The following is a 12,090-nucleotide window of genomic DNA, read 5'->3' on the forward strand; positions in this document are numbered from 1 at the left end:
ACAGAGAAAATGTACCCCAAGTATTTTGCAAAAGTTCTGATACACGGGACCAGTGAGTCTGCCAGACGTGCCAGCTGACCTGGAGGCCATGCTGGGGGTGGGTGGTCGATTGGATGTGGCGGGCAGGAGAGTCGAGGTACACTCCAGATTTCTACCTTAGTGGTGCTGAGAAAAGAGGAGCTGTGAACGCCTCAGGTGATACGTATGATTGGGGACAGGTTGCGTTTCAGAGACCGTTGGGACACCCAGATAGAGATGCTCAGGAGACAGCTGCACAAAGGGAAGAAGTCAGCCAGAAATGGAAGAGAGAGCCCATTGGTCAAAGGCAAACAAAATCCTGAATTTTGGATGAAAAGTTTCCTGAGTCCCACCACAGAGATTAACTGGGGTGAGGTGGGGTTTTCTCAAAGACAAATAACTCTCCAAGGCAACAAAATTATCTGATATTTCTCCCCTAGATCTTATCTGATAAATCATCCCTAAATCCTTGGCCCTCTGACTGGGGAGGAATCTAGCCAGGTGGCCCTAAATCACAAGACCCTAGAAATATAGTTGATTGTACAAATGATAGTTGATACACCAGAATGGTTTTGGTTTTAATCTTTATTTTTTACTTTTTTTAAAAGATTTTATTTATTTATTTGACAGAGAGAGACACAGCAAGAGAGGGAACACAGGCAGGGGGAGTGGGAGAGGGAGAAGCAGGCTTCCCACCAAGCAGAGAGCCCGATCAATGTGGGGCTCGATCCCCATGACCCAAGCCGAAGCCAGACACCCAACGACTGAGCCACCAGGCGCCCCTGGTGTTAATTTTTAATTCTGGACTGGAGCTCCTGACGCAAGATTCCCACCCAACCAAGATCGCTCAGCTTTCCCATTATCCAAAGACTAAGAAGGTCTATAAAATGGGGGTAGTTCTTCCAACCAAGAGGTTGTTATGAGGACTAGAAGACTATTTATGTAAACAAATCTGTAAGTGATGGGGTTCAGCATAAACTTAAAGCACGTAGCCGACTGCTGAAAAGCAATACTTCACTCACTAGACAAACGGAAACAGACAAACAAAAAAACCTCAGGTCTCACCACGGGGACACCTTGGGAAGATCTGGCAGGAGCAGGCCATGAAAACTTCTAAGCCCTGCAGCTGTGCCTTTCTGGAATCCCAAAGTTCAGGGCGGAGGTGCAGCCGTCCAGGAATTTATTCCTCCATAACTCTGAGCTCCCCAAATCCCCATGAAGCTCGGGAATGGTGTGACTGCAGGGCGCGTGGGCCCCTTGGCACCAAGAACCCCTCCATAAATCAAGGTCTCACTTCTGCTGGCCTCAGACTGCTTTTTCCAAGGTGACCTGGGCAAAGTAAAAGGGTAGGCGCTTCTCTAGGAATAAAATCTGCCTTCGAGATGAAAAAATTGTGAAAAAGCCAACAGGACCAGTTCTCTGGAAACATATTCCTTGGAAGGAGAGGACGCTCTTCCTTCATCTCCAAAGACAACTCAGCCAGGAGGAGCTACCGACTCAGGTCGGGTGGCCCAAGAGGCCTTGAGGCAGCACAGAGGAGCCCTATTCCTGTGCCGGGTCAGCCCCAGTGAAAAGTTAAGGTGACCTCAGCCCTGTCAACAGTTACGCTCCAGATGGCCCCCATCCCACAGTACCCCCAGGCAGCCTCCGGAATCACAGAACCCTACCTCAGCTGGCCCAACACCCTGATGATATGGGCAAAGGAACTATAGGCCAGAGATGAGAAGGACTTGTTCAAGGTCACACAGGCTTGAGAAGTTTGGAGGTTAGACCCAGGGGTCCTGGCTATTTCATGTGGCCTCACTACACCCCTCCTTTTAATGAGGCCACAGACCAATGTAGCCAGGTTCCAGCTCAGGGCTCCGGAAACTTAGCCCCAACAAACCAATTTGTCTGGCCTTCTTAATTTCCCCAGTCACACCTAAATGATCTGTGAGAAAACCAAAGACTGTAAAAAGATGCCCTTCATATGTTAGAAATAAGCAGGCAGAGAAGGGAAAACGTCATTCCTGACACCGATACCTGCAAAGCCAACTGCCTACATAAAGTTTGCCAGAGGTGACCCAAGAGACCAAGCCACTTGGAGGACTGAGGTAATCAAGCCCCCAGAGGGAGGCAGGCTCTGAGATGTGCCTCGGAGAGGTCAGGGAAAGCAGCTGAGAGGACTAAACTGAAGACGGACACACACAGACTTCTCCCACAAGACTGTTGGTAGGCTTAAATAAGATGATGGTGCCCAGCGCTAGGCATATCGAGGGTGCTCAAGCAATGGTCTCTGGTGCTATATGGCTAAGTAAGCCACCAACAGCTGGCTCCCCTCTCCCCACTATTTTACAGAGCAAAGCTCGCTGAGGCGTGAGTGCCTGGTTGCGTGCCTATCGCACAGTAAACCTGGTGAGGGCAGGAACTGTGCCTGGCTTGCTCATCACAACAGCGCCTCAGCGCCCAGCACAGCAGTGCTGCTGGTGTATCTTCGGATGGATGGATGGATGGATGGATGCTTGAGTGGATGGATGGATGGATGGATGGATGGATGGGAGGGTGGATGGGTGGGTGGATGACCCATCATCTTTGACATCTCATCGTTTCCTTCATCAACCCTCCCAGTTTGCCTGGGTCTGAGGAGTTTCTGAGGATGCAGGACTCTCCGGGCTGAAATCGGGACAGTCTCGGGCAAACCACACTGTGTCTGACAACTGTCTGACTAAAGCCAATAAGCTCATCACTAAGAGATGAGTGATACTACTGACAATTCCTCAGGAAGGAAGGAGGCTAACATGAGGACTGGACTCAGATCGGAGGGCTCCTCCCCACCCCACCGTCTTAGCCGGGGTCCTTACGACGCCCTCCCTCCCAGACTCCGCCCCCTTCTGGGAAGGTCACCTTAGGAAGGCGGGAGGCAAAGTGGGCATGCGCCGCGTACGCACAAATGCGCATGCTCGCGTTTTCTTTCTCCGCCTTCCCTCCTCCCATTCGGGAAACCGGAACCGCCTCCCACTCGGCGGCTCCAGCGCGGCTAGCGGGTCCTGGGTGGATGCCGGCTGGGCGCCGCGGTGCTCGGCGGGACGACGGCGGAGAGCGACCTCGGGGTTAAGGGGTGGGGCGCGACGTCAGAAGCCAAGATGGCGGCGGTGGTCGGAGTCTCCTTGAAACGCCGGTTCCCGGCGGCAGCCCTTGGCGGAGCCTGCCTGCAGGTGAGATGCGGAGCCGGAGGTAGAGGGCAGGCAGGAGAGTGACGGAGGCGGCCTGTTGCTCAGAGGGCCGTGGAGGAGACCGAGGGAGAACAGCGCAAGGCCTCAAGGAAGGGGAGGACCCGCTCCCGCTGCGTAGTGCTCGGGTCTGGGCCTTGAGCATCCCTGTCCGTTATCCTTCTGCGGCTCGCCGCAACGTGGCAGGTTATCAAGGCGGAGACGGTTTTTTTAAAGATACGGGGGGAAAGTTCGGAGAGGAGTCTCGAGTTGCCCAAGGTCACATGGCAAGCGAGTAACACTGTTGGAGGCAGAATTCGAATCCAAACCTCTGGGCTCCAAGCTCTTTCTCTGTCTTCAAAGTAGCCTCTGTGGAAGAGATATACCTGCGGGAGCGGGAGGGATGGAAACTGGGAAGGGAGGTCTCTCCTCCAGGGTGCAAGATTGAGGGCTCAGTAAGTAGGGACTGGGCCGGGATTGGGAAGGGAAGGGCAGGGGAAAGGAGAAATGGAGGCAGATCACTCTGTCTCCTGAAGGATCTGGGCCCTTCCCCTGGCGGGGGGCTGCGGGAAAGACTGGGTGTCATCCTCTCAGTGTCTCTGTCTGTAAAGGGCATACAACAATACCGAGCGCGAGTTTTGGCATGGATCTCATAGGTACAGAGCTTGGCGCTGCCTTCCTGTATTTGTTTATATTAGTGTGCAGTGGTATGTCTCCCCACACACCCCCCGCTTGTACTGTCAGGAAACTACACGCTTCTGATCTACGTTCTAAATGGTGCTGTTTATAAGTGGGAGGGAAATTGCCATTGCACACATAAGGGACTAAAAATTTACAAATTCCTTTCCAGTCTGTTTCCTCCTCTGGGCTCCTCAACAACCCCTGCAGGGTGGGTGATTAACAGTTCTCACCTCCTTCTTAGAAGTTTGAAAACTGAGGCCCCAGAAAGAAAATTTTACTTGTTCAGAATATCATGGCCAAGAACTGGTAGACCTAAATCCAGTTTGGTTTTTTTTTTTTATCATAATATGAGGAAAAACTCCTAGCGCAGATCTGGACACAGGTGAACCAAGAATTATTAGTTCCTCTCCCCTTCTTGCGCTTACCTGAGATATCTCTCCCTCTAAATACTGCTCTGGCCCTATCAGACAGTATGTATGGCTTGTCTTCTGGTCTAGCCCTTTCCAGTATGCTGGCTGTGAACTCAGACAAGTCATTGTATAGGCTCTCTGGAAAGGGGAGATAGGGAAGGAGGACTGCCTACCAGAGCCTCAACTCCGAGTCCTGGAGCGTTAAATTGATGACTAATAATGACCTTGTTTACCAGTTCCTTTTATAGTTGCTGAGCAAGCAGTGAACTTGTGAGAGCCCCACCAATGAGAAGAGTTCTAAGGTCCCTCTTACATGAATGAGTGAGGAGAAGGCTAATTTCATAGGTCAATTTCGTAATTCCAGGTGAGGCCCGTTGCAGGGTTCCCTGAGGGCAGAGAAATTGAAGAGTCCCTCCTCTCCACCTCTTAGGAATGTGCATTCGTTCTGTAAAAGCCACCTCAAAAGAATCCATAATCAGGAGCACCTGGGTGGCTCAGTCGTTAAGTGTCTGCAGTGGGGAGGCTGTTTCTCCCTCTCCCTGCTTGCGTGCGCGCTCTCTCTCTCTCTTTCTGTCTGTCAAATAAATCTTTAAAAAAGAAAAGAAAAAAGAATCAAATAATGAGCTTGGTGTATTATCTAAGGTGATACTCAGGTTCCTAGGACTCTTAAGATACAGGATTTCCCTTCTGAATATCTTTCATGCATTAGTCTGCTCCCGTGAATCATAGTTCTTGCCTATAAGTGTTTGGCTGTAATGTATTAATTGATTGTGTTGCCTTATTTCTTCATCTAGATTGTAAACAATGTTAGGGCAAGTACCGCCTTCTCTCATTTGTGTATCTCATTGCTCTTAGCACTGGCAGGTCTTGGGATACCGGTCTGCCAATCAAAATGATACAGAAACTGATGATATTGCCAGTGTTGAAAAGCAGAAATTATATTATGGACTATGCTAACGACTTGACCCTCCAGTTTAATCTTACGAGGTAGATATTAATATTCCCTCCTCTTTATACAAAAGAGGAGATAGAATCAGAGAGGTTCAGTAATTTACCAAAGAACACACAGCTACTAAGTGGTAGAGCTTGGATTTAAACCAGTGCCACTCACACATTTCGGAAACAAGCCTCCACCTCCTGTTTTACTCAGGCTTATGCAGACTTCTTTGCCTTCCTCCTCTCCCATTTCCACGTCTATCTTTCCTACCTCCAAATCTTTGTCTGCCCTATTGAGCTCTAAGCCTGTTCCTTAAGGAAGGTTTCCTAAAGAAATAACAAGCAGCCTTTAGCATGATCCAGAATTCACCCTTTTCATCCTCCTCAGTCTGGTTCAATCCAGTTGTTAATTGTCTTGCCACCTTCCTTAAATTAATTATAAACTATGGAGTTAATCTTATCTGAGATTTCCTAGAAGGCCATGCTCAGCCACGAATACTCAGTTTTATAGATCAAGATAGAAATGCCTTTGAAGGATCCTCTTTGAGCTTGTAGTAAAAATTGCTGGAGAGGCCACAAGGAAGAAAAAAAAATTAAATTGCTCCCACCCCACCACTTCTGCCCATATATTCTCCTTTTCTTCGTGTTACTGTGGGAGAATGAGCAGGACTCCTATGGCTAACCCTTCATTGGTGCTCTGTATCCCGTCACTTACTCAGAGGTGGTTCTCCAGTGAGTCTGCCCTTCCCTCCACTGGCAGTGTTTCCCTCTCCATCAGATCAGCAGCACACAAGCATGCTGTAATCTCTCCCATTGTTTAAAAAAAGGAAAAAATCCAGCTACCACCCCATTTCCCTATTCATCTTTATACCGTGTGGCTTGAGACAGAAACTGGAGTCATCCTTGCTCTTTGCCGCACTCTCATATCCAGTCTCTGAGGAGCTCTTGTCAGTTCTTTCTTAAAACCTATTCAAAACTTTACCACTTCCTGCCATCCACAGCCACCAACCTGGTTCAAGCCATTGTCATCTCTTAGCTGATGACTGATTACTGCAATTCTTACCTAGTTTTTTTGCTTTCGTCTTTGATTGATTTTCATAACAGAACCCAAAATGATCCTTTCAAAACTTTAGTCTGACTTTGTCACTCCTCTGCTCAAAATCTTCAGTAGTTCTTGTCTTATTCAGCGTAAAAGCAAAAACCCTTACAAGGCCAGGGCCCCTGGCTGGCTCAGTCGGTAGAGCATGCCACTCTTGATCTCGGGGTCATTTGGACCTGGAGCTTACTTAATTAACCAAAAGTGGGGAGCACTTGGGTGGCTCAGGTTAGTTGAGCCTTGGACTCAGGGTTTCAGCTCAGGTCATGATCCCAGGGTCATGAGATGGAGCCCACATGGGGCTCTGCCCTCAGCATGGAGTCTGCTTGAGGTTTTCTCCGCTCTGCCTCTCACTGCACATTCTCTCTCTTTCTCTAAAATAAATAAATAAAACCTTTAAAAATATATATGTACTCCAAAGTTTGAATCTCAAATATACAACCTCCACCAAGTACATTTAAAGAAATTTGCTAGGGGCGCCTGGCTGGCTCAGCCAGTAGAGCGTGCGGTTCTTGATCTCAGGGTCATGAGTTCGAGCCCCATAATGGGCATAGAGAAACAAAACAAAAACAAAAGACCTTAGAAGGTCCTTTGTGATCTGGCTCTCCTGGTAACTTCCTAAATCCCTTCACCATTCCTGCCTCTCTCCCTCCGTTCCCAGCTACATTGACGGCCTTGCTGCTCCTCAGACACGTGCCCGCCCCAAGAGTGTCCGCTCTGCCCAGTTTGCTCTTCCCCTAGGTGCAGGCAGGGCTCGCTCACCTCCTTCAGGTGTTGCTCAACTGTCACCTTTTTAGTGAAGTGTTCTCTGGCCACCCCATTTAGGATTGTAGAATTACAGCCCGGACCCCCATTCCCTCCTTTTTATCGTCCCCTGCCACCCCCGCCATTGCACGTACCCCAGGGCCCACATACTGTCAATGGTATTTGTGTGTGCCTCCGGCCGCTCCGGGAGGATCAGAATGTACGTGTATTTTGCCCTTGATCCCCAGGGCCTAGAACAGTCCCTGGAACACGGAAGCCACTCTGTAATTATTTATTGAGCAAATAAACAAATGAATAGGTCTGGGCCAGCTACTACCTAAGAACTTGCTAATTGTATGAGTTGAGTGTTCTTAGATTTGTTTGTGAAGTCGGATTATCTTGCTGTTCTATTTCAGATGCGCATTTTCGCCACAGACAGAATGGGTGTGGGGTGGAACTTTGGAGTTGAAGGACCTGTGTTTGCATCCTGGTTCTTTTGTTGTATGATTTTTACTTTAATTTTTTAACTGAGAATGATAAAACTTCTGTTGTCGAGATTAGAGACAATTCAGTACATTTCAGGCACAGTAAGGGCTCAGGGAATCGAAGCTTCCCCACCCCCACCCATGTAACAAATTTTTAAGATTTCTCTGTTGCACGAATTTATTTGCTCTTATCGCAGCTGCCATATTCCACCACTCCTTCACTTTAGAACCACAACCTTCTCTGGTAATTTTGATTTTCCGTATCTTCTCTCCTTCCTCTTGGCCCTCTCCCCCTTATCTTACTGAGTGTTGTATAAAATACACAAAACGAGTTTAAATTAGTTGTTTAGAAAAAATCAGGAACACTTTGGGATACCCCAAAATTTATGTTGGGGCTCATTGCCTTATGGTAGTACTTATGCCTTATGGTAGTACTCTGTTTTGATGCCCCCCCTGCATTGTTTTTGTATCACATCATTCGTAGGATAAGAATTTAAATGATCTGCAAAAAAAAAAAAAAAAAGACCCTAATCACATTTGGGAAGATCTGTATGAGCAAGTCTAGACCTTTGTATTTTGTAGAGTGGATATGAAGCCGACTTAAGTATTAGAAGTGTCAAGGTGAGGACCTGTGGCCGGTAATGGCTGTCACCCTTGATAAGCCTTTGTGGGAGTGAGACTGAGTTTCCTGGGACAGGACGACTTTGCCCCCTGACAGAACTGTTAAAGCAGCCTTCACAGCCATGGACCTGGAGTTGGCAACTCCAAAGTCCCAGCTTCTTTTGAAAGTCCAAGCTTTACTAACGTTTTGGCCAAAAAAAAAAAAGTTCTGTGTTTTAAAGGCATTTTGTCCTTTCTCTCACCACCTACCACAGGGAGGGCAGCCACCCACGTCACTGTCACACAGCCCAAGTTACCTTCCTGGGCATTTATCCCAGAGAAATGGAAACATGTTCACAAATATCCATTGTAACTTCATTCATGTACCCCAAAACCGGAAACAACCCAAATGTCCTTCAGTGGGAGAACGGCTACACCAACCGGAGTCCATCATACCATGAAACGCTACTCAGTAGTAAAAAGAAACACTGCTTGGATGACTCTCCAGAGAACTGTGTTGACGAAAGAAAAGCCAATCCCAAAAGTTTACATACTAGATGATCCCATTTATATATAACATTCTTGAAATGACAAAATTACAGGAATGGAGACAGATGAGTGATGGCTAGGGGTTAAGGAGTAAGGGAAGGAGGCCTGAGGGCTGTGGGTGTGGCTTTGAGAGAGCAGTCCCGGGGGTCTTTGTGGGGATGGGAATGCTCTGTGTCTATCAGTGTTGATGTTCTGGTTGTGGGTTGTGCTGTAGTTTTGGGCAGTGTCTTCATGAGGGAAATTGAGTAAAGGATTTGAGAGATCTCATTATTTCTTAGACATGCATGTGAGTCTGTATCTCAAAATGAAAAGTTAAATTTTTTTTAAAAAGCAACAAACTCTGGACATACACAACACTGAATTAATCCCAGAAGCACTATGTCGAGCGAAAGAAGCTAGACCCAAGATTCTCTGATTGCATTTATGTGAAATTCTGTAACAGGCAAATCTGTAGTGATAGAAAGCACGTCAGTTACAAGGGATAGGGTAGGGCACTGATTGTAAAGGAAAACTAGAGAACTTTCTGGATGGAAATGTTCTGTCATAATTATGGTAGGAGTTATACCACTTCATTAAAACTCATCAAACTATACACTTAAAATGGTGAATTTTATTGTAATGAGTTATACCTCATTAAATCTAACCAAAACAAGGTGGGGACACTAAGCAAGCGGAAAGCTGCTATAATAAGTTATCTCGAGTGATCTTTTCACTTCCTCCACTTTGTCTTACATGCCACAGGGTGGCGCTAACCACACGTTCTGCCGTTTTACAAAATGGAGTTGGGGGCAGTGCCTGGCTGGCTCATTCGCTAGAGGGAGTGACTCTTGATCTCCAGGTTGTGAGTTCAAGCCCCATGTAGAGCTTAAAAATAAATAAGATAGAATGGACTAGAAGAGAATCCTGCCTTTAATTCTTTAAAAAGGGGGGAGGGGGAGAAGATGGAGTCCCTAATGGAAGACGTTCAGTTGTAAAAAAGGACTTTGCTTTTACTGCTGATCCGAGCCAGGTTGGTGATAAAGGAAAAATACTACTTTTATCTTCACTTTCATTCTCATCTTCTTTCTGTGTTTCCTTTTCTCATACTGAGAGCTGATGTTTATATTTTCAGCCTCACCTTATTCAGGACACTTTTTTGCCAGTAGGTAAGACCATCACATTTCTCGTAGTTACACAGTTAACCTTCCCAGTTTCACCTTTTTTTTAACGAGCTTTTAAGAGAACTAGCTGGCCTGGGAGATAGTTTGCATATAAACCGGGGGCTCAGCTGCTAGGACTGATAGGATCTGACGACGCAATGCGCGCACACACACAGGATAGTCTGCATACAAAGCTATAGTCTGCATACAAACCAGGGGCTCAGCTGCTAGTTCCTCTTTTCTTTGGACTGACAACTGCGGCACACGTGTGGGGACACACACACACACGCACGCACGCCTCTCATGTAGGGCCCAGGGGACTTGGTGTGGCCTCTGCCTGGTGTCCTCCACTTGGATGGAAGCATTTCAAGGGCTATGGGGTGGGGACAGCATGTTTGTATTAGTCTAATGCTCAAGTTTTGCTTTTCTCTTTTTTCCTTTTTTAAATTTATTCTAAGTTCCAGTATATAATTTTTTGCATTTTTCTTCAATTATTCCTAACCACAAATTGAACTGCTGTGCGCAAAGACCTGGACCAGGCATGCTGGGAGATGTAAAATGTAACCTGTTCCGTGCTGTGAATGGTTAGTTACATGTGTCAGCTGAGCCACAGGGTGCCCAGGTAGTTGGTCCAACATTCCATTCTGGGTATTTCTGTGACAGTGTTTTTGGATGAGTTTAACATTTAAATTAATAGACCTGGGTAACTCAGGTCATGGTCTCAGGGTCCTGGGATCGAGCCCCACATCAGGCTCCCTGCTCAGTCGGGAGCCTGCTTCTCCCTCGCCCTCTGCTGCTCCTTCTCCCTTTGCTCTCTCACTCTGCACTCCCTCTCTCTCAAATAACTAAATAAAATCCTCCTTAATGTGGGTGAGCCTTATCCATTCAGTTGAGGGCAGAAGTAGAACAAAAGGCTCCTCTTCCTCCAAATAAGAAGGAATTTCTCCTGCCTGACTGCTTTCCAACTGAGTATCAACTCTTCTTGGGTCTTAAGCCTGCTGGCCTTTGAGCTAGAACCGTATCGCCTCTCCTGGCTCAACATGGGCCTTCGGGCTTGGGCTGGATTTACATCATTGGCTCTCCTGGGTCTCCAGCTTGCCAGCTACAGCTCTTGGCGCTTGCTGTCCATAATCATGAGCCAATTCTTTATGATAAGATCTCTTCTTATAAATATATATAAGTATGTATATATTTTTTCATACATATGTAGACATGTATATCTATATATAAATATATATACTTCTGATTCTGTTTCTTAGGAGAACTCTAGTATACATGCCCTCAAAGAATTTAAGACATAAAAAGAAGACAGAACTGAGAAGAGACCTGCAAATATTCGGAGACAAATAGGATAGTATAGTATTTAAGAACCTGGGTCCTGGAGTCACACAGGCAGACTTGGGGTCTAGTCGTGGCCACTCTCATCCGCTCATCATAAATAGTGGTTTAAAAATGAGTATGAATTTAAGTACAAAATTTTTGAGCAATAGCACCCTTTTGGCAAATACGTTCTTAGGAGGAAGCTGTTCTGGTGAAGGAAGGAGTCAAACCAGGCCTCTTCACCCAACCCTCTCGTAGCAGTCCCTGCAGTGGCACTCCAGGGTTCTGGGCTCTTGGTGTGAGAGCCGCTGGCGGAGACGGAATGTCCAGGAGATGGAATAGAATCATCCTAGAGAACAGGACTCGGCTGTTTGTTAGTTCCCTAACAAACAGTGCCCTGAATGTTTGTGTTTCCCCCAGAATTCATACCTGGAAACCCAGCCCCCACTGTGATGGTGCTTGAAGATGGAGCCTGTGAGAGGGCATTAGGGTTAGATGAGGTCATGAGGACGGGGCCCTTGGGACAGGGTTGGGGCCCTTAAAAAAGAGGAAGAGACAAGATCTCTCTGCCACGTGAGGACACAGCAAGAAAGCAGCCATCTGTAAACCAAGAAGAGGGTCCTCACCAGACACCAAGTCTGCCTGACGCCTTGATCTCAGACTTCCCAGCCTCCAGATCTGCGAGAAACAAGTGTTGTTTAAGCCACCCAGGCTTCGGCATCTTGTCACGGCAGCCCAGACTGACAAGGACACCTAATCTAAAAGCACCAGCATCTCATTTTGACCACTCCAGTAGCTTTCTGCTGGTTTCTCTACGTGTTGTCTGACAGTTCTTCCTTCAAGCCAGGGATAGTCTTCTCAGAAATAAACATGATTATGTCTCCCACTTGATCATTTGTGCTAGCCTCTCGCTCTTAGGATAAA

General features: G+C 47.1%; 1 protein-coding gene across 1 annotated transcript in view; it reads left to right on the forward strand.

Annotated features, from left to right (window-relative positions):
- The first annotated feature begins 2,924 nt into the window (after window positions 1-2,924).
- The window catches only part of SDHB (succinate dehydrogenase complex iron sulfur subunit B), a 28,748-nt gene continuing 19,582 nt past the window's right edge, over window positions 2,925-12,090 (forward strand). The window contains exon 1 of the mRNA XM_080800121.1: window positions 2,925-3,212. Coding sequence (XP_080656247.1) covers window positions 3,141-3,212 — 72 coding nt within the window. The 5' untranslated portion in view covers window positions 2,925-3,140. The remainder of the gene's footprint in view (window positions 3,213-12,090) is intronic.

The sequence above is a fragment of the Martes martes genome (assembly GCF_963455335.1).
Source record: "Martes martes genome assembly, chromosome: 4".
Taxonomy (NCBI): Eukaryota; Metazoa; Chordata; class Mammalia; order Carnivora; family Mustelidae; genus Martes; species Martes martes.